The 22,211-nt window shown below is 51.0% G+C and overlaps 1 protein-coding gene and 1 long non-coding RNA gene across 9 annotated transcripts; one reads left to right on the forward strand and one right to left on the reverse strand.

Annotated features, from left to right (window-relative positions):
* Nucleotides 1-3,016: 3,016 nt before the first annotated feature.
* Nucleotides 3,017-11,466, reverse strand: LOC125684696 (uncharacterized). The gene is made up of 6 exons (XR_007373317.1): nt 11,406-11,466; nt 10,844-10,945; nt 8,879-9,009; nt 8,419-8,566; nt 6,764-6,910; nt 3,017-5,689 (listed from the first exon to the last, which is right to left on the reverse strand). It is a non-coding gene; the product is annotated as an uncharacterized LOC125684696 (long non-coding RNA).
* Nucleotides 11,467-13,942: 2,476 nt separating this feature from the next.
* On the forward strand, nt 13,943-20,924 carry MPP2 (MAGUK p55 scaffold protein 2). Of its 8 annotated transcripts, none has more exons than XM_048927076.1 (12): nt 13,943-14,127; nt 15,980-16,098; nt 16,889-17,041; nt 17,147-17,296; nt 17,763-17,990; nt 18,895-19,026; nt 19,244-19,349; nt 19,457-19,528; nt 19,615-19,776; nt 20,131-20,333; nt 20,405-20,533; nt 20,615-20,923. In XM_048927076.1, the coding sequence occupies exons 1-12, from the start codon at nt 14,031-14,033 to the stop codon at nt 20,789-20,791; spliced, it is 1,728 nt and encodes a 575-aa protein (XP_048783033.1). In that variant the 5' UTR covers nt 13,943-14,030; the 3' UTR covers nt 20,792-20,923. The 8 variants fall into 8 exon arrangements, with proteins under 8 accessions (XP_048783033.1, XP_048783038.1, XP_048783036.1 ...); XM_048927079.1 differs by having other exon boundaries at nt 14,042-14,096; XM_048927074.1 differs by having other exon boundaries at nt 14,103-14,968; nt 15,941-16,098; nt 19,460-19,528; nt 20,615-20,924.
* Nucleotides 20,925-22,211: the final 1,287 nt, after the last annotated feature.

Genomic DNA, 22,211 nt, shown 5'->3' on the forward strand with positions numbered 1-22,211 from the left:
CCTAACCCCTTAAGTCTAACCCCTTAAGTCTAACCCCTTAAGTCTAACCCTAACCCCTTAAGTCTAACCCCTTAAGTCTAACCCCTTAAGTCTAACCCTAACCCCTTAAGTCTAACCCCTTAAGTCTAACCCTTAAGTCTAACCCTAACCCCTTAAGTCTAACCCCTTAAGTCTAACCCCTTAAGTCTAACCCTAACCCCTTAAGTCTAACCCCTTAAGTCTAACCCCTTAAGTCTAACCCTAACCCCTTAAGTCTAACCCCTTAAGTCTAACCCCTTAAGTCTAACCCCAACCCCTTAAGTCTAACCCCTTAAGTCTAACCCCTTAAGTCTAACCCTAACCCCTTAAGTCTAACCCCTTAAGTCTAACCCCTTAAGTCTAACCCTAACCCCTTAAGTCTAACCCCTTAAGTCTAACCCTAACCCCTTAAGTCTAACCCCTTAAGTCTAACCCCTTAAGTCTAACCCTAACCCCTTAAGTCTAACCCCTTAAGTCTAACCCCTTAAGTCTAACCCTAACCCCTTAAGTCTAACCCCTTAAGTCTAACCCCTTAAGTCTAACCCTAACCCCTTAAGTCTAACCCCTTAAGTCTAACCCCTTAAGTCTAACCCTAACCCCTTAAGTCTAACCCCTTAAGTCTAACCCCTTAAGTCTAACCCTAACCCCTTAAGTCTAACCCCTTAAGTCTAACCCTAACCCTTAAGTCTAACCCCTTAAGTCTAACCCTAACCCCTTAAGTCTAACCCCTTAAGTCTAACCCCTTAAGTCTAACCCCTTAAGTCTAACCCTAACCCCTTAAGTCTAACCCCTTAAGTCTAACCCCTTAAGTCTAACCCCTTAAGTCTAACCCCTTAAGTCTAACCCTAACCCCTTAAGTCTAACCCCTTAAGTCTAACCCTAACCCCTTAAGTCTAACCCCTTAAGTCTAACCCCTTAAGTCTAACCCTAACCCCTTAAGTCTAACCCCTTAAGTCTAACCCCTTAAGTCTAACCCTAACCCCTTAAGTCTAACCCCTTAAGTCTAACCCCTTAAGTCTAACCCTAACCCCTTAAGTCTAACCCCTTAAGTCTAACCCCTTAAGTCTAACCCTAACCCCTTAAGTCTAACCCCTTAAGTCTAACCCTAACCCCTTAAGTCTAACCCCTTAAGTCTAACCCCTTAAGTCTAACCCTAACCCCTTAAGTCTAACCCCTTAAGTCTAACCCCTTAAGTCTAACCCTAACCCCTTAAGTCTAACCCCTTAAGTCTAACCCCTTAAGTCTAACCCTAACCCCTTAAGTCTAACCCCTTAAGTCTAACCCTAACCCCTTAAGTCTAACCCCTTAAGTCTAACCCTAACCCCTTAAGTCTAACCCCTTAAGTCTAACCCCTTAAGTCTAACCCCTTAAGTCTAACCCCTTAAGTCTAACCCTAACCCCTTAAGTCTAACCCCTTAAGTCTAACCCCTTAAGTCTAACCCTAACCCCTTAAGTCTAACCCCTTAAGTCTAACCCCTTAAGTCTAACCCTAACCCCTTAAGTCTAACCCCTTAAGTCTAACCCCTTAAGTCTAACCCCTTAAGTCTAACCCCTTAAGTCTAACCCCTTAAGTCTAACCCTAACCCCTTAAGTCTAACCCCTTAAGTCTAACCCCTTAAGTCTAACCCTAACCCCTTAAGTCTAACCCCTTAAGTCTAACCCCTTAAGTCTAACCCTAACCCCTTAAGTCTAACCCCTTAAGTCTAACCCCTTAAGTCTAACCCTAACCCCTTAAGTCTAACCCCTTAAGTCTAACCCCTTAAGTCTAACCCTAACCCCTTAAGTCTAACCCCTTAAGTCTAACCCTAACCCCTTAAGTCTAACCCCTTAAGTCTAACCCCTTAAGTCTAACCCTAACCCCTTAAGTCTAACCCCTTAAGTCTAACCCCTTAAGTCTAACCCCTTAAGTCTAACCCCTTAAGTCTAACCCCTTAAGTCTAACCCCTTAAGTCTAACCCCTTAAGTCTAACCCCTTAAGTCTAACCCTAACCCCTTAAGTCTAACCCCTTAAGTCTAACCCCTTAAGTCTAACCCTAACCCCTTAAGTCTAACCCCTTAAGTCTAACCCCTTAAGTCTAACCCTAACCCCTTAAGTCTAACCCCTTAAGTCTAACCCCTTAAGTCTAACCCCTTAAGTCTAACCCTAACCCCTTAAGTCTAACCCCTTAAGTCTAACCCCTTAAGTCTAACCCTAACCCCTTAAGTCTAACCCCTTAAGTCTAACCCTAACCCCTTAAGTCTAACCCCTTAAGTCTAACCCCTTAAGTCTAACCCTAACCCCTTAAGTCTAACCCCTTAAGTCTAACCCCTTAAGTCTAACCCTAACCCCTTAAGTCTAACCCCTTAAGTCTAACCCCTTAAGTCTAACCCTAACCCCTTAAGTCTAACCCCTTAAGTCTAACCCCTTAAGTCTAACCCTAACCCCTTAAGTCTAACCCCTTAAGTCTAACCCTAACCCCTTAAGTCTAACCCTAACCCTAACCCCTTAAGTCTAACCCCCATCTAAGTCTAACCCCCATCTAAGTCTAACCCCCATCTAAGTCTAACCCCCATCTAAGTCTAACCCCCATCTAAGTCTAACCCCCATCTAAGTCTAACCCCCATCTAAGTCTAACCCCCATCTAAGTCTAACCCCCATCTAAGTCTAACCCCCATCTAAGTCTAAGTCTAACCCCATGTCTAAGTCTAAGTCTAACCCCATGTCTAAGTCTAAGTCTAACCCCATGTCTAACTCTAAGTCTAACCCCATGTCTAAGTCTAACCCCCGTCTAAGTCTACCACCCTCCGCACCTACCTTTCTCACCTACCTTCCAGTGTCCTTGAAGTCCTTGTTGTGACAAAGCAAGACACACAACGTACGTGCATTGTTTAACTATTTGTTTATTACAGCACTTTTTCCACAAGGCAGGACTCATACAATCATATACATACACACTATACCAGCAACTACGCATTGAGAAGCAGAACATGTAATGAATATGCGTCTCTGATTCCAAGACTTAGTTTATAGGCACGGCCTCCACACATTCTGTACATGGCATAGCACAGTTCATAGGCGCAACATAACACATATTGTGTACATGGCACGACGCAATTTACAGGCGCAGCACACACATATGCAGTACAGCTGTAACACATGGTTCGCATAGACGTCAGACCAACCAGAGAAAGAGTACAAAGCCTCCATACCCCATTAGTGACACCGCATTTGTGAGAATGTTGTGTACTGCAACCCACCTGAAAAGCAGTGCAGCTCTCAGCCCATCCAAAGACATTGCAATTCTCAGAATGGCCACAAAGGGGCGCAAGTCTCAGACTGGCCGGGAGGAACAAAATCGCCTCCACCGGCCCTTGGTTACGGGGTTGGGTTAGCCCTGCCTAGGAACAAACAAAGCAAAGCTAACCCAACCCCGTAAGCAAGGCAACGCTAAAGCCAATTTGGTTTACATTAATTGGATGTAAAACTAAAGCCAATTTGATTGAAGTCAATTGAATGTAAAACTAAAGCCAATTTGGTTGAAATAAGTTGAATGCAAAGCCAAAGCCAATTTGATTTGATGCAAAATGACTGCAAGGCTAAAGCCAATTTGGTTGAGATTAATTGAATGCAGACGCTGAAATCAGCGCAACTCTTCAAATGGCCACAAGGGGGCACGAGTCTCAGACTGGCCGGGAAGGAACAAAATCGCCTCCACCGGCCCTTGGTTACGGGGTTGGGTTAGCCCTGCGCTAGAACAAACAAAGCAAAGCTAACCCAACCCCGTAAGCAAGGCAAACTTAAAGCCAATTTGGTTTACATTAATCGAATGTAAAACTAAAGCCAATTTGGTTTACAATAATTGAATGTAAAGCTAAAGCCAATTTGGTTGATGCAAAATGACTGCAAGGCTAAAGCCAATTTGGTTGAGATCAATTGAATGCAGACGCTGAAATCAGCGCAACTCTTCAAATGGCCACAAGAGGGCGCGAGTCTCAGACTGGCCGGGAGGAACAAAATCGCCTCCGCCGGCCCTTGGTTACGGGGTTGGGTTAGCCCTGCGCTAGAACAAACAAAGCAAAGCTAACCCAACCCCGTAAGCAAGGCAACGCTAAAGCCAATTTGGTTTACATTAATTGGATGTAAAACTAAAGCCAATTTGATTGAAGTCAATTGAATGTAAAACTAAAGCCAATTTGGTTGAAATAAGTTGAATGCAAAGCCAAAGCCAATTTGGTTGATGCAAAATGACTGCAAGGCTAAAGCCAATTTGGTTGAGATCAATTGAATGCAGACGCTGAAATCAGCACAGATCATCAAACGGCCACAAGGGGGCACGAGTCTCAGACTGGCCGGGAAGGAACAAAATCGCCTCCGCCGGCCCTTGGTTACGGGGTTGGGTTAGCCCTGCGCTAGAACAAACAAAGCAAAGCTAACCCAACCCCGTAAGCAAGGCAAACTTAAAGCCAATTTGGTTTACATAATTTGGATGTAAAACTAAAGCCAATTTGGTTTACAATAATTGAGTGTAAAGCTAAAGCCAATTTGATTGAAGTCAAGTGAATATAAAACTAAAGCCAATTTGGTTGATGCAAAATGACTGCAAGGCTAAAGCCAATTTGGTTGAGATTAATTGAATGCAGACGCTGAAATCAGCACAGATCATCAAACGGCCACAAGGGGGCACGAGTCTCAGACTGGCCGGGAAGGAACAAAATCGCCTCCGCCGGCCCTTGGTTACGGGGTTGGGTTAGCCCTGCGCTAGAACAAACAAAGCAAAGCTAACCCAACCCCGTAAGCAAGGCAAACTTAAAGCCAATTTGGTTTACATTTAATTGGATGTAAAACTAAAGCCAATTTGGTTTACATTTAATTGGATGTAAAACTAAAGCCAATTTGGTTTACAATAATTGAGTGTAAAACTAAAGCCAATTTGGTTGAAGTCAATTGAATGCAAATCCAAAGCCAATTTGGTTGAGATCAATTGAATGCAGACGCTGAAATCAGCGCAACTCTTCAAATGGCCACAAGGGGGCACGAGTCTCAGACTGGCCGGGAAGGAACAAAATCGCCTCCACCGGCCCTTGGTTACGGGGTTGGGTTAGCCCTGCGCTAGAACAAACAAAGCAAAGCTAACCCAACCCCGTAAGCAAGGCAAACTTAAAGCCAATTTGGTTTACATTAATCGAATGTAAAACTAAAGCCAATTTGGTTTACATTAATCGAATGTAAAACTAAAGCCAATTTGGTTTACAATAATTGAATGTAAAGCTAAAGCCAATTTGGTTGAAGTCAATTGAATGCAGACGCTGAAATCAGCGCAACTCTCAAAATGGCCACAAAGTGGCACGAGTCTGAAAGTGGGCAGGAAGGAACGCAGATGGCATCAGAAGGAAGCGTTGATTGGCCTGGGAGCAGAAGGGCCCTCAGGAAGGGTGCGGGTGGGTTGGATCGCTGGGCTGAAGCTGATGGGATGAACTGTAATGAGACCGAGTGCTGCATCCCACACGTTGCCTGCGATGACCTTGGTGGGGGCTTGTGGCAGAGTGACAGGAAGATCATGGAAAGGGAACGGAGTGGGGATTCGGGGTAACGGCTCAAATGAACTGAGCTGGCGGTGACTGTGGGAGGCCAGGAAAGCCAATGGCATCGTGGGGGGAAGTCATCGACTGGAAGCATCGAAGGCATCTTCACCTGTAATACAGAGACATGCTTTAGAAGGAGGAACGCTGAGACCCAAACTGTGCTCACCGTCAGCCCACCCCCACAAAATGTGGAAGCCAAACACCGCTCCAAGAAATGGCTTCAGAGTAAGGTTAGGAGTATTTAACAGGAAAGGTGTTAGGGTTAGGTACATCAGGATTCGGGTTAGAGTGACCGTTAGGGAAGGCCAAGGCAAAGGCAGGAGCAAAAGGCAAGGAGAACAGCTGAGGGAACGCCAAAACAGAGGGCAAAGGCAAAGGGATGGGAAAGGCTTGGAGAATGCCAAAAGCCACGTCAGAGGTCAGGCCCAAGGAGAAGGCCGCAGAGAACACCAGAACAGAGACCAAAGAGATCAACGCAGAAGGCCAAAATGGAGAGCGAGGTCTATGAGAACGCTGCAGGGAAGGCCGATGCAGAAGGTCAAGGGCAATGGCCAAAGAGAATGCGGCACTAAAGGCCAAAACCAAAGGCAAAGAGAATGCTGTAGGAGAAGACAAAACAAGAGGCCAAAGGGAATGTGGCAAAGAAGGCCGGGAGCAATGGCCAAAGAGAACATGGAAGGGGATGCCAAAACCAAAGGCCAAAGAGAACGCCGCAGGGAACGCCAGAACAGGAGGCCAAAGGGAATGTGGCAAAGATGGCCGAGAGCAATGGCCAAAGAGAACGCAGCCAGGAGCGCCAAAACTGAAGGCCAAAATAACGTTGCAGGGAATGCCAGAACGGGAGGCAAAGGGAACGTGGCAAAGAAGGCCAAGGACAAAGGCCAAGGGAATGTGGCACAGATGGTCAAAACCAAAGGCCAAAGAGAACACAGTGAAGGTGGCCAAGGGCAGATGGCCAAGAGAATGCCACAGGGAACGCCAAAACAGGAGGGCAAGAGAACGCAGTAGGGAACAGCAAGAGCAAGGAGAACACAGCAGGGAAAGGCTGGAGGTGAGGAGAACACGGAAAGAAAAGGACAGGCAGCATTCAGGACACCATGAAGTGCAGAAATGAGCTCTGGGAACCCTACCTTGTGTCTCAGTAAGTAATGAGTAAACACTGGTGGGTGAGCATTGCCCTTACCTGCTGGGCAGACAATTACCGGCCAGCAAAGCGAGGTTCTGGGGCGTTCCAGGAAATGCAGATTTCAGTTTCTGCTGCTGCCGTGAAGAGCCGCGCATCTCCGTGCTGTCCTTAAAGTGCTCAGGAGCAACGCAGCTCTGCTGCCACCTGTGGGACACAACGCAGTAATGAAGGCGCTGCCCCACATGTGTGGGGCTGCACCCTGAGCACATTGCTGTAATGATGACACAAGGGTTGTAATTAATTATAATTATAATTAACATTAGGGATATAATTAATGTTATTCATAGGGTTGAAGTTACAGTTGGTCTAACATCAGTATTCTGCACTACAATCACAATTAAGGTTATTTGACAAAAAACATGAGGCATTATTTCTAAGGCAGCATTCAGGTTAAGAGACATTTTCAACACTGCGTTAAGGGTTTGGTTTACAGATACACTGCAGGTTAACACAATTATCGTTAGAACTCCCATTCAGCTACGGGTTCAGGTCAAGGTTAACTTTAATGTTGCCTCCCAGCTAATCCCAGAGTGCCAAAGGCAAGCAGAACTCCCAGGGCAGGCAAAGGGAAGGAGAACTCCCATGGAAAACCAAGGTAAATGCGAAGAAAACAGCCAAGCTAAGGCAAGGGCAAAAGCAAAGAGAGCACCAATGGAAAGCCAAGGTGAGGGCAAGGAGAATGCAACAGGAAAGGTCAGAATACAGCCAAAGAGACCACAGCAGGAAAGGCCAAGGGCAAAGGCCAAGAGAATGCAGCACAAAATGCCAAAACAAAAGGACAAGGGAACACAACATGGAATGCCCAGGCAAGGGCTAAGAAAACATGGCAGGAAAAGCCAAAATAGGAGGCCAAAAAGAACGCGGCAAAGAAGGCCAATGCAGAATGTGGCTGGAACAGCAAGTTAGGAGGTCAAAGAGAACGCTGCAGGGAATGCCCAGGCAAGGGCTAAGACAATGTGGCAGGAAATGCCAAAACAGGAGGCCAAAGAGAATGCTGCCGGGAACGCCAAAACTGAATGCTGAAGAGGTTGTGGCAACAGAAAGCCAAGGGCAATGGCCAAGAGATGTGGCATAGAACACAAAAACAGGAGGGCAAGGGCCAAGAGAACATGGAAGGAAATGCCAAGGATGATGGCCAAGAGAACACGGCAAGAAACGCCAAAACAGGAGGGCAGGAGAACGCAGCAGGGAACACCAAAACTGAATGGCGAAGTGAATGTGGTAAAGAAAGCCAAGGGCAACGGCCAAGAGAACCCAGCATGGAACACAAAAACAGGAGGGCAAGAGAATGCCCAGCCAATGGCAACGGCTAAGAGAACATGGAAGGAAATGCCAAAACAGGAGGGCGAGAGAACACAGTACGGAACGCCAAAACCAAATGCTGAAGTGAATGCGGTAAAGAAAGCCAAGGGCAATGGCCAAATGAACGTGGCATGGAACACAAAAACAGGAGGGCAAGACAACGCAGTAGGGAACAGCAAGGGCAAAGGGAAGGAAAACACTGCAGTGAAAGGCCAGAGACAAAGAGAACACAGAAAGAAAAGGACAGGCAACATCCAGGGCACCATAAAGTGCAATGAAGAGCTCTGGGAGCACCGTGTTGTGCCGTGCTATGGAGTGGGTAAACACTGATGGCTGAGCATTGCCCTTACCTGCTGGGCAGACAATTACCAGCCAGCAAAGCGAGGTTCCGGGGCATTCCAGGAAATGCAGATTCTGGTTCCTTGCTGTTCCCACGAAGAGCCACGCATCTCCATGCAGTCGTTACGGCACTCGGGAGCGCTGCAACTCCGCAGCCACCTGTGGGACACAAAACAGTAATGAAGTCACTGCCCTGCAGATGTGCCTCTTTCACAAACCTGCACTCCTTTCCCTGATCAATGTGGCTGCACTCCGTGCGTGATGCTGCTTACCAGCAGCACTGCAGCTGGGAACAACAGACAAGGAGAAGGCTCAGGTACCCAACAACATCCATCTTCCATCTTCTCTGATAACTGCTCATTATACACTGCTCTCACCTTCGGTTTGGTAGGTGGGGATTGAGGAAGCAATGCCAGTCCCACAGACCCCTCCCTATCCCACACTGTGATGGGAGATCAGGATCTGGACCACCTGAGAACCTGACATCCAGGAGTCTTTGGGTCCTGATGAGACGAGTCCCAGAGCCCTGAGGGAATTCACCGCTGCAGTCACCGAGCCACTCTCAGTGGTATTTGAGAAGTCGAGGCAGTCAGGTGAAGTCCCTGGTGAGCAGAAAAAAGGCAACAGCACAGCTGTTACTGCAGATATAAAGTGTGACCCTGGGAACCACCAACGTGTCAGTCTCACCTCTGTGCTGCAAAGAATCGAGGAGCAGATCCTCCTGGAAGTGACTCTGAAGCACACGTTCCAGTGCGTCACCACCCTCTGTGTGAAAAGCTTCCTCCTAATAACCAACCTAAACCTCCCCTGTTTCAGTTTAAAATCATTTCCCCTTGTCCTATCACGATCCACCCTCATAAACAGCCGTTCCCCTTCCTGCTGTTCCCCCTTCAAGTACTGGAAGGCTGCAATGAGGTCCCCCCAAGCCTTCTCTTCTCCAGGCTGAACAACCCCACTTCCCTCAACCTTTCCTTGTAGGAGAGCTGCTCCAACCATCTGCTCATCTCAGTGCCTCCTCTGGACCCGCTCCATGAGCTCCACGTCCTTCCTGTGCTGGGGGCCCCAGGCCTGGACGCAGCACTGCAGATGAAGCCTCACAAGAGCCGAGCAGATGGGGACGATCACCTCCCTCTCCCTGCTGGCCGCTCCTCTTTTAACGCAGCCCAGAACACAGCTGGCCTTCCAGGCTGCAAGCACACTCTGCTGGCTGATGTCCACTCATAGATCCCAGCTCATCCACCGGGAGCCACAAGTCCTTTTCTGTGGGGCTGCTCTCAAGGTGTTCTTTGCTGAGTTTGTACAAACACCTGGGATTGCCCCTTCATCAGTGACACTGACAGTGGGGCTGAGTGCACCCTAATGACACCGAGCTGTGGGGTGCAGTGACACACTAGAGGGACAACGCCATCCAGAGGGACCTCAACAGGCTGAGTAGTGGCACTCAGCGATGTACCTTCCTGGCCCAGAAAGCCAACCGTACGCTGGGCTCCATCCAAAGATGTGTGGTCAGCAGGCGAAGGGAGCTGGTCCTGCCCCTCTGCTCTACGCTGTGAGGCCTCACCTGGAGGTGCTGCGTCTAGATGTGGATGTCCGCAGCGCAGGACAGACGTGGAGCTGTTGGAGAACATCCAGAGAACAGCCACAAATATGAACTGAGGGATGGAACGCCTTTCCTATAAAGAGGGAGAGCTGGAGCTGTTCAGCCTGGAGAAGTGAAGGCTCTGAGGTGATCTGGTAACAGCCTTTCAACACCTGAAGGGAAGAACAAGGAAAGATTTAGCCTAGATATAAAGAAAATCTTGTACAGTGAGGGTGGTGACACAGCAGAACAGGTTACCCAGACATGTGATGGATGCCCTGTCCCTTCCAAGGTGAGGCTGGGTCAGCCTCTGGGCAGCCTGATCTGGCTGGAGATGTTCCTGTTCGTTGTGTGGCAGTTGGACGAGATCACCACCAATGGTACCAAGTACTCTGGCTAGGATAATCCACATCCATCAGAGCCTCTCTGGGCCAGTCCCAGTATTCAGCAGAGCAGGGGCTTCACTTCATCATGCTGGGGTGATGCTGAGTACAGCAGTCCAGAAGAGGACAACCCTTAGCTTTCTATAAAGACGAAGATTTATTACACCTAAGGGTGCACAGAACGCCCTTAAACAACTCTGCATGGTTGGAAGCAGTGCATAACAGCCCTGAAATAAAGGAAGAATAAGTTATCCCATTCCAAAGATGAACACTCAGCCCACACTGCCAAGGAAGCAGTCTCCAGGTAGAGATGCTGCCCTTACGGCTTCCACCCCTTAAAAGTGGTCAGGATAAAAAAAAAAAAAAAAAAAAAAAAAAAAAAAAAAAAAAAAAAAAAAAAAAGGGAGAATGCAGCCCTGAAATAAAGAAAAAACAAAGAAACCACTTACACCCTTCTCAAAGGCCAAAACTCACCCCTGCTCCACAGGAGACAGTCTCCAGAGATCAATGCTGCCCTTACATCTGCCAGCACTTCAATGTGGTCAGGATGCCCCAAAAACAGGAAAGGTCACAGTCCTAAAACAAGAAGGAATGAATCACCCTTTCTCAAGGACCAGAGCTCATCCCACACTCCCAAGGAGACGGTCTCTAAAGACAGATACCACCTTAAAGGCTGCCAGCCCTTAAGTGGGGTCAGGATCCCCCCAACAACAAGATATTGCAACCCTGGAATAAAGAATCACTCACCCAGTTTCAAGGGTTCACCCCACGCTCTAAAGGAAGCAATCTCCAGGTGCAGTTGCTGCTCCTTCTGCTGACAGATCTTAAATGTGGTCAGGAGCCCCCAGAAAGTGAAATTACAATCCAGCAGTAAAGAAGAAATCAATGACCCCATTCCAAAAACAAACAGCCCACATCCCAAAGGAAGGAGCCTCCATGCAGAGATGCTGTCCTCACAGCCTCCAGCCCTTAAAAGTGGTCAGGATCCCCCAAAAGGGAAAGACCAGAGCCCCGCAATAAAGCAGCAGTCACTCACCCCATTCCAAAGGGCAGAACTCACTCCCAATACTTCCAAGGAGGCAGCTCCCAAGCAGAATGCTGCTCTGTCTGTTCCCAGCCCTTAAATATGGGCAGGGAGGGGGTGGAGCCAAGCTCAGCCCTATCCGGTCCCACAGGTAAATTGCTTCCACCTGTGCTGGCAGGGCTGGCCACACCCCTCACCAGGTGCTCAATCACTGCTTCAGACCGTAAACAACAACAAAAAAAGACTAATTACAAGCAGGTGATTGGATCTGCCTGTCCGGCAAGGGAGTTTGATCAAAGGATGAGAAACAATGGCATGCATATTTTGATTGAAGTCTGTCCTCAAAAGCATTCAGTAAAATTTCTAATAGATAGGGGAGCACAAATTTCAGTATGATACAGCACACAAATTTCAGTACTGATACAGCAAGATGCTGAAAAGCTGTGTGTGCAGCCTGGATGGCAGAGTTGAGATTACCGGTGTGATCGGAGCGAGCTCTGTTTGCCAAACTAGTGGGGACAGCTTGTGGCTCTCCAGTGAGAAACGTGTCGCCTACTTTCTTTGCAATTAAAGCCCATTGTGAAAACAATTCAGGATTTGACATAATCAGTGGGTGAACCTGGCACCTGCCTCTACGGCAGTGTGTGGCCTTTTGGGTCAAGTTTCAATCCCAGACTCCAAAGAAATAGGCAGGCTGCAGCGTGTGCACTTTACGCAGCCCCTGTGCTCCCTGAAGCAGGGGCCGCTAACATACCACTGTACCCCATTTCTGCTGCAGCATGATGTGGGATTTCTGAACTCATAGCAGGTTTGGAAAAAAGACAAATCGTTTCCAGAACAGACTCCCCACATAACTCGTTGTCATCTGGTTTGGAAACCAGATGGAAGGTGGTGATTAATAATCGATTATCGGTGTCTGAAAGCTTATACAGCCCCGCTAGGAGCTGCTGTCCCAAACCTTGCTTACTTGGCAAGCAAGTTGGGGTGATGCCATGGAGTGATGCTGGGATGACACGGGGGTGAAGTTGTGGACTGAGCCTGGAGAGTGACGCTGAGGGGTGATGCTGGGGTATCGCGGGGGGTGGGGGGTGGGGGGTGGGGGAATCAGAGAGAGAGAGAGATACTCGATGGAGACAGTGGGGTGACTTAGTGTGATGTTGGGGGGTGACATTGTTGGCACGACTCTGGGAGTGACATTGGGGTGACACTGGAGAGTGATTCTGAAGTGTCATCGTAGTGGCATGGGTGATGTTGGGGCTTTTTGGGGAGGAAGAGTGGGTGACATCAGGGAGTGAACACTGGGCAGTGACATTGTTGGGGTGTTATACTGGGAACCTAACGGCCCCTGACTGAAGAAATATCCTGGAATTGAATAAGGTATTTTGGCAGTTTTAAGGGAGTTGATATTTGTGGCTGTGGCTGCAAATGTTTTGTAGAGAGAGCTATCCATGGTATTTGGTCTTGTTCTTGCGAAGACTTGTTTTGCAAGCCGATGTTCCAGCTGGGCTCTTGTATGGGAACTGCTGAGTCATGGTGTGAACCTCTGATTGATCACCTGAGGCGAGCAATGAGCCAGCCAGAGGAGCACAGGTGAAGGCAATTCACCTGTGCTGCCGGAAGGGGTGGAGCCTGGCCTCCCTAATGTACTTTAAGGCACGCTAATGAAATCCCAGAGTTTATCTATGTTCTCTAAGCTGCCCTAGAAACTTCTTAGTTTGTTCTAGAGGCTTCCACGAATTCCTAAGTGGACTCTGGGGCATCCTACAATATTCCCAGAATTCTTTGGGATGCTCAAGGGTTCACTAAAGGCTTTCCAGTATACTCTACTGTAGTACAAGTATGTCCCAGTAAATTCTGGGCCACACCAGATAACTCCCTGAGCTCTATGGGCCACAATATGGCACTCCAGGGTGCACTAAGAACCTCTGAGAGCGCTTTGTGGTGCCATCACATACAGTGGGTGTATATGTGGATGTGTGTGATGGGCAACCAGCAGCTGGTAACTAAGGCTGGACTCCCATGTGCTGAGGGAAATGTGATTTTTCCATGGCTGCACAGCGTGTGGGTAGGTTAAGTGGATAGCGGAGATCATGAAATAAAAAAAAAAATTATCCAATTCTAATGCGGAAACAACATTTGATTCCCACACTATGAAGCCAGTTACACCATCCCCCTTTTCCCGTGGTGCACGGTCGCACCACACAAGAGCCTCTACATGACCATGCATGCGTGGAGCAGAGCTTGCAGTATGTTTTGTTCAGCAGGCGGCAGCTGGGAAAACTGGTGCTGGGGATACCGATGCTGGGATATCGTGTGGGGTGACACATCGTTTTGCTTCTAGGCTAGAGAATGGGTGGGGTGTAGGGGAGAGTGGGGGGGAGGCTCTCGTGTGTGGGCACATGTGGGTAGAGCATTTGCACGTGAACGTGTGTGTGCATAACGTTTAAGTGTGCCTGTCCCTGCCTCAGTGAGCTCCGGGCGTGAACAGACAGCATTTCACCGTGCGTGCATAAGGGAGGATACCACATCCATGTGAGGGGCTCGAGGTGGGAGAGGGGGAAGTTGGGCACTGTGCGGCCCCTTTAAATCCGTGCCCCCTTCACCAGTAAGGAGCTCTTGGCCCGTCCCCCGGCTGCCATGGCAACGTCACCTGCCCCCCTTAAAGGGGACACGCCGTCCTCCCCCACCCGAATCCCCGGGAAGGTACGTGGCAGTGAGCGGGGGGCTCCTACGGGTGAGCACGTGGGGGGAGAGTGTGAGTGTGCAAGGGCATGTGCAAGCAGGGGAGGCATGCACAGGGTACGAACATGCAGATCTGCACGTGAACATGCATGGCGTGTGTGGACACAAGTGTGAGGGCACAAAGGGAGGCATGTGTCTGCATGTGCACGAGTTTACATTCATGTGAGCATGCACTGGTGGGGGCATGGGTACGCACATGCGTGTGAGCGTCTCAGGTTTGCGGGCTTGTAGCTGACCAGGACTGTGCACACGTGTGTGCATATCAGGGGCATATTAGATGTGCTTTTGAATGCACACAGCTGTTCACATTGTGCGCAAGTGTATGAGTACACACAGGTCTTGTGCTTGAACACTGATGCTCACATGGTTGCACACATAGATGTGCATGTGTGAGCATGCAGAGGGAGGTGTGGACAGCAACATGATTATACTTGTACAGAGACAATCACACAGGTGTATGAGAATACACACATCTCCATTAATGTGTATGCTGTGTACAGGGACACGTGTGCAAGCATGCACTCTGCATGCATATGTGGGCTTTCCACATGCCATGATTGAGGCAGTGAGCACGTAGCAGAGGATTCATGCTCCTTTTGCACATCCATGCAACTTCTGCACGCCCGTGCTCCCTTTGCATGTCCATGCTCCTGTTGCACACCCGTTGTGCTGCGGCCAAGGCTCGGGGTGCAGCAGGCACAGGCGGGGGCCGCGGTACCCGGATCTGGGCAGGAGGCGGGCAGGAGGCCGGGCTCTGCTGCCTGTAGCCATGAACAGCGGCCCCAAACCTGGGGCTTCGCCATCTGGCCCCGGCACCCCGTTGGGTCCCCAAGGTAGGGCGAATCCCCGGGCGCGGAGGTTGGGTCAGAATGTGACGCTGTGCGGGGGCTGGTGGCTGTGGGATGCACTAGGGGTAAGCTGGGGGCAGGGGTAGGGGGGGTGGAGCGGGGCAAAGGAAGGTGATCTCCTGGGTCATGCTGTGATTCCCCCTAGGTGTGGAGTGAGGGATATTTGGGAGCAACACCTCCCCTCTTTCCCTCTTTTTCATCTGCTTTTCAAGCCTCGCCCGCCATTGCATGCAGCCTCTCCTTCCATTGCAAGCGCTCCCTGCTGAATCGCAAGCCCTTGTTTGCATTGCAGCCCCCTCACTGATTGCATCACACCATCTGGTTAAATTGTACTCCTCAGATGTATTACATTCCCGTGTTTGCATTGCAGCCTCCTCATTTGCAGTGCTGTGTCGTCCCCCATCCCCAACCAACCCCCCAACCTGCCCCCTGCCCCTCACCCATTTACACTGCCATCTCTTGTTTGCGTTGCACTGCCTGGTTGTCTTGCAAACCTCCTCCCCTCCGGGCTTTACTGCATCCTGCCAGTTGCACTGCAGACCTGCCTGCTGCTGCATGAACTGCGTGTGGGGAATACGCCTCCAGGGGGTTTTGAGGAGTTCCCTCCTTTCCCAATGTAACACCCCCCCCCCCCCCCCCTTCCCCCGGGTGATGTTTTTTGGTGTCTTTTGGAGGCAGGTTCTCCTTGTTGCCCCCACTGAGGGGTTTGGAGGGACCGTTCAGCCTCCTGCAACAATAGGTGGGAAATTGGGGAGGCAGCCCTTTGCAAAGAGATGCTGTGCTAATTGCAGGGGGGCAATGAGGCATGGGTGGGAGGGGGGACATGGCGTAGAGCCACTAGCCCCCACTGAAGCAGGGTATCCCATCACACCACACCATCAAGTACCCTGGGGTGAGGTGAGGGGGATATGGAGACCCTAAATCTGTCCCTGTTCCGCTCCCTTGACTGTTCCTGAGTCCCTGTATCCCTGTGTTCCCACATCCCCATGTCCCCAGCCATGCAGCAAGTCCTCGACAACCTCCTGGGCCTCCCCAGTGCCCCAGGTGCTGCTGACCTTGATCTCATCTTCCTCCGCGGCATCATGGAGAGCCCAATAGTAAGGTCCTTGGCAAAGGTACAGTGGTGCAGGGCACTGGTAGCACTATGTTCCTCCTGTCACCTTGAAGCATGGGGAAAGGAGGGGATGTGGGAGAATGGAGGTGTATGGATGGGTGAGTGTGAATGGGCACAAGTGTGTGTGTGTGTGTGTGTGTGTTGCACAGATGAAGATGCACATTTGTGTCTGCTTGCATATGTATGCACAAATGCATCTGTGTGATGAGAAGGTATGCACATCTGTGTGCATGCATGTGTGAGAAAGCACTTGTATGGGTGCATGCATATACGTGTACACATAGGGAGGTGTGTTTATGCTCACACATGTGTCTGTGTGCATGCATGGAAGTAAATGTGCATGCAGTGCGTGTACACAGATGTGTATGAGGGTCCTGTGCTGCAGCTGTATGTGGAGTTGGGGAGCAGCGAGAGGGGGCTGGGTATGAGTGGGGAGAGGTGGTGTACAAGGTGGAGTATTCACACGTGTGCCAATTGCTGGCTGTGCTTATGGGGTGCATGTGATTGACCATGTCCTGCATGTTCAGCACAATGTGTTTGTATTTGTATATGCATGTGTGCACTGCCACATGCATGCACAGGTTGGTGTGGTAGTGTGCATGAAAGGCTGGGTGCAGATGTGCATCCAAACAGGTGAATTTACACATGTGAATGCAGGGCTCTGTGCCCGTGCAGAGGGTGCATGTGGACGTAAGTGTATGTGCACAATAGTACATGCATGCGTGTGTGTGCACCATGTGGATACAAATGTGGGCACCAGTGGCAGCAGGAGTCCCTTGCCCCCACCCTAGGCCCATGAGCGACTGGAGGAGACAAAACTGGAGGCAGTGCGGGATAACAACGTGGAGCTGGTGCAGGAGATCCTGCATGACATTGGGCACCTGGTGCAGCAGGACAGCGCAGCAGCCGAGCTGGCCCGCATCCTGCGTGAGCCCCACTTCCAGGTGTGGCAGGAGGCATGCAAGCCTTGTGCATGCAAGGTGCTTGTGCAAACCCCATACATGTGCAAGGTGCGTGTGTACAATGTGTGACAGCTGTGCACCTTGCAGTCCCTGCTGGAGACCCATGACTCAGTGGCCTCCAAGAGCTATGAGACACCTCCGCCCAGCCCTGTTCTGGATACAACCTTCAGCAACCAGCCTGTGCCCCCCGACGCTGTGCGTATGGTGGGCATTCGCAAGACAGCTGGAGAGAACCTGGTAAGCTGGATCAGGACAATGCTGGGGGCAATATAAGGTGCAAGGTGCATTGCCGGATGCTGGAAGCATTGCAAGGGCATTACACAGTGCTGGGGACATCGCATAATTTCAGAGAATCACAAGGTTTGGGGAAATTGCATGATGCTGAGGACTTCACTGAGTGCTGGGGGCAATTAAAGTTGCAGGGGGGCATTAATGGGTGTTGACGGCATTGCTTGGGGAATTTTCGGATACTGGGGGCATTGCACAGTGCTGATGACACTGCAGGGTACTGGGGAAATTGCTGGGTGCTGGAGACACTGCAGGATGTCAGGATATTACTGAGAGCATTGCACGGATACCTTGGATGGTTCTGAAGATATTGCATGGTAGTGGGAACACTGCAGGATACTGGGGAAATCACCGGTGCTGGGGCAGTAACGCGATGTGACTGCTGTCAGAGCTGATGTGGGACTGTTCCACCCAGGGAGTGACGTTCCGGGTGGAGCGGGGGGAGCTGGTGATTGCCCGCATCCTGCATGGGGGCATGGTGGCCCAGCAGGGGCTGCTGCACGTAGGGGATGTCATCCGAGAGGTGAATGGGCAGGAGGTGGGCAGCGACCCACGGGTGCTGCAGGACAGCCTGCGCCATGCCAGTGGTAGCGTCGTCCTCAAGATCCTGCCCAGCTACCAGGAGCCACACCCACCCCGGCAGGTACTCACATTTACATCCTATATCCGTACTCTGCATGTTGCACCTTGCACCAGTTCCCTTGCCTATGGCTCATGAGCCTCCATGCCTATGAGTCCCACTGCATTATGCCGACATTGTTTCCACCTCTGTGCTGTCCCCATGCTTCCATTTTCACTGTGCTCATGCCCTATACCCAAGCGTCACCTGTTCCTTTGCCATGTACCCTGTGTCCCATCTACTCATGCTTTTGTGTCCTATGTCTCCAGCTCCCTGAGCTTCACGTCCCCTGCGAACCAGCTGGGAGTGTCTCATAGTTTGAGGTCCCACTGCCTCTTTGTGTCCCGCACTCTGGGCACCCACAAGGGCACCCCCCTCCTACCCGTAGTGGCTGCAGTGTCGCTCATCTGACTCCATTCCCCTCCCCACAGCGGAACTTGGCTGCTGTGTTCCCTACCCTGTACCACGTCAGCTGCATGCTGTCACCCAGAGAGGAACAAAGAAGCACTGTCAGCAGGTCCTTTGGGACTGCACCGCCTGGCACTGTGTGTCCCCAAGCATCACGCTGCTGCCTGTGTGCACACTTCCTGCCCAGCCAGGGATTGGACACTGCTGTTGCACACGCATGCACAAATGTGTGCCACTGTGGCTGCACTGTGCCTGGGTGCAGGGCTGTGTGTAGGTGCAGGGCTGTGTGCAGGCACTGCCCTAGGACTGCTGTGGTGTCTGGGTGCTGCCCTGGGTGCTGCCTGTGTGTGCATGGCTGCCCTGCACGCCTGCCTGCACCAAGTGGCAGGGAGGACATGTGTGTATGTGCATGTGTGAGTGTGTATAGTGCTAGGAAAACTGAGGCACAGTGCTGCAGGAAGCCAGGAGCATGACACCCATGTATGTCTCCCGTGTTTCTGGTGACCCCTGTTCTCCCCAGGTCTTTGTGAAGTGCCACTTTGACTATGACCCAGCTTCCGACAGCCTCATTCCCTGCAAGGAGGCTGGGCTACGCTTTGCTGCTGGAGACCTTCTGCAGATTGTCAACCAGGATGATCCCAACTGGTGGCAGGTAAGAGTTGAGCATTGTTGTCCCTTGCCTCCCAGTCCAGTTTCTCCCAGCAGCCTAGGGGCTGCTGAGGGGGGTGTTGTTGCTGCTTTTTTTGGGGGGGGCGGGGGAGCTTGAGGAGGAATACCTCAATGTGCCATACTGTGCTTCCCCCAGCAGTGCAGTATGGGGACGGTTTGTGGGGACATGGGATCCCCACGTACCACACTGTCCCCCTCAGGCATGCCATGTGGAAGGAGGCAGTGCGGGACTTATCCCTAGCCAGCTGCTGGAGGAGAAGCGAAAAGCCTTCGTGAAGCGAGACTTGGAGGTGGCCCCCACATCTGGTATGAAGCTCCCTGCCCCACTGCGGGTCCCCAGCTCCCATAGCAATGTCCTTGTGCCCTGGTGCTGTCCCTAGCCTTGGTTGGCATAGCCAGCCTCATGCCCTCAGCAGGGGCCCTGTGCAGCAGCCTCAGTGGGAGAAGAAAGAAGAGGATGATGTACCTGACCACAAAGAACGCAGGTGAGGATCCCTAAGGAACAGTCCCTAGACTAGTCCCTTGTGCTGGGATCCCCATGGCACACAGTTAGTGTCTGTCCCTTGCACAGAGTTTGACCGCCATGAGCTGCTGATCTATGAGGAGGTGGCCCGCATGCCACCTTTCCGAAGGAAAACCCTAGTGCTTATCGGTGCCCAGGGCGTGGGGCGACGCAGCCTCAAGAACAAGCTCATCATGTTCGACCAAGCGCGCTACGGCACCACCATCCCCTGTGAGTGTCCCCATGTCATCCACAAGTGTCACCTTCCTCCAATGACTATTATGGTCCCCTAAAAAACTGCCACCTCCCTAAAGGCATTATTGTCTTCTCAATACTCTGCTGTCCCCCGTGAGCATGGTCACCTTCAGGTATAATCACTGTTCTCTTCGAATATCACTAGCCTATAAAAGCATTACTGCCTCCCCATGTACATTACCATCCCCTAAGAGCAGCACTGTCCCCCATGAGTAGCACTATAACCCAGCCCCATGCAGTTGTGTCACAGCCCCATTACCATCACCATGTACTGAATGGGACCTCCCAGGGTGGGCTGGCATTGGGTGCTCAGGGTGACATTGCGGGCAGACACATCACGGAAGCCCAAGGACAGCGAGAAAGATGGGCATGGGTACCACTTCGTATCACGGGGTGAGATGGAGGCAGACATCAAGGCAGGTCACTATCTGGAGCACGGCGAGTATGAGGGAAACCTCTACGGCACCAAGATTGACTCCATTCGTGCTGTGGTGAACGCTGGCAAGATGTGCATCCTGGATGTCAACCCACAGGTAGGCAGCACCTGAACGAGGAGGACTAAGGGGAGGTCTGCAGAGTTCAGCCCCACCCCATTTCCCTACAGGCAGTGAAGGTGCTCAGGACAGCAGAATTTGTGCCCTATGTGGTCTTCATCGAAGCTCCCAGTGCTGAAACCCTGCGGGCCATGAACCGTGCAGCACTGGAGAGTGGCGTGGCTATCAAGCAGCTCTCGGTGGGTGCTTGGGACAAGGGGCACAGTGGGAGTGGGGAGGTGGAATCAGTGAGGAAACTGAGGCAGCACTGGTGTGGGCAGGAGGCTGATGCCCGGCGGACAGTAGAGGAGAGCAGTCGCATACAGCATGGCTACAGCCATTACTTTGACCTGAGTCTGACCAACGACAACCTGGAGCACACCTTTGGGCAGCTGCGAGAAGCCATGGAGCACCTGCGGGCTGAGCCCCAGTGGGTGCCTGTCACCTGGGTCTATTAGCATGTGTGTACATCCGAGCACACACATCCCTCTACTTCTGTCTTGAGGCCCACCGTGATGAGCATGCCCTGCTCAGCACCACCACTGTAGGGTACAGCTCCTCCCTCCCTCCCACCATGATTATTTTCTTATTTTTTTTTTTTTTTGGGGGGGGGGGGGGGGGAGGGGCAGGGGGAAAAGAGATATGGGACAGCTCCCCTGCCCCGTGCTGACACAGCTAACTCACTGCCAAAAGCTGCCCTCCCTTTAGCCCAGGAGACGGTGCCACCGTGTGGTCTTGTCCTTGCCTCAGTTTCTCCATGCAGGAGCCTCCCCTAGGATAGAGTGTCTATATTCCGGTGACACCCAGAAGATCCCTACCCTGTAAGTGGCCCGCAATTAACTCTGTAATTAATGATCTCCACAGGGGAGTTGCCCTCGGGTGAACTCAGGGGACAGGGTGAATGCACACATGTGAATAGATGGGCAGGCATAGCCTGGTGGCTCTGTATTGCTTCCTCCTTGTCCCCCCGCCCAAGCCTGCAGGGACACACTGAGGTCCCTGTGTCCCCTGTCCCAGATTGTTCCTTTGTGGTACTTTGCTGTAATTTTATTATTAAAGAGAAATTAGAGAAAAAGAGTAATTTTGTGTCATTATGGCCAAGCACAGAGAAATGGGGAAGCAACTGCAACTAGGGAGTACAGGGGACAAGTACCATGCTTAACCCCCAGGACCTTCCTTGCTGCCACCAGGAGAGGTAAGCAGAGCTGCAGGCATGCATGCATACAAGGGTGTCCAGGCACGTGTCTGCAGGTACATATGCAGAGAGCTAAGCAGATGTTGCACAACTGCAGGCCTAGCTGTATACTTGTCACCTTACAGAGCTATGCATGCATTGTGCTCAGACATGTGCCCCCAGCATGCTAGAATCTAACTTACATCCCAGTAGGTGGTGGGGGACACCTAGCTAAACAGCACAGTACCTTTAAACTCCTACAGGACAAGTACTGCCTCTGGGAGCACTGAAGAGCTCCTCAGTTTGCTGTTAGTGTTTCTCAGTGTGACTGACAGGGCCAAGGACGCCCCTGCACCCTACAGTACCTCCACAGCTCCTCAGGGTGCTCTCAGATGCCTTAGATTCTTCTCAGTATGCTCTATTGTAATTCAAGGACTGCCCAGTGCTCACAGGTCTCTTTCCAGAGCAACACTGAAAACTCACAAGAACCACAGTGTAGCTTTAAGATAAAATACATAACTCCCAGAGCTCAGCTGCATCTGCTGAAGTGCTTTATACTCCTCCTAGTATCCTAGAGGCCTCCAAAGGCCTGTCCTCTACTCTAAGGTACATTAGAGTACTCCTAGAACTTCTGAGTGCGCAAGACAGTCTGACCCAAGTCAGTCTGATGCAGTTAACTTAGTATTCTCCCCCCTCTTGCAGCA

This window comes from Lagopus muta, chromosome 25 (genome assembly GCF_023343835.1).
Source record: "Lagopus muta isolate bLagMut1 chromosome 25, bLagMut1 primary, whole genome shotgun sequence".
NCBI classification, from domain to species: Eukaryota; Metazoa; Chordata; class Aves; order Galliformes; family Phasianidae; genus Lagopus; species Lagopus muta.

Bases quoted from the DNA above. Each gene is read 5' to 3' on its own strand.
- MPP2 (XM_048927073.1), top strand. From the start codon at position 14,905: ATGAACAGCGGCCCCAAACCTGGGGCTTCGCCATCTGGCCCCGGCACC. The intron at 17,042-17,146 runs GTGTGGCAGGAG...TGCACCTTGCAG, and splicing joins TGCGTGAGCCCCACTTCCAG to TCCCTGCTGGAGACCCATGA. The intron at 20,334-20,404 runs GTAGGCAGCACC...ATTTCCCTACAG, and splicing joins TCCTGGATGTCAACCCACAG to GCAGTGAAGGTGCTCAGGAC.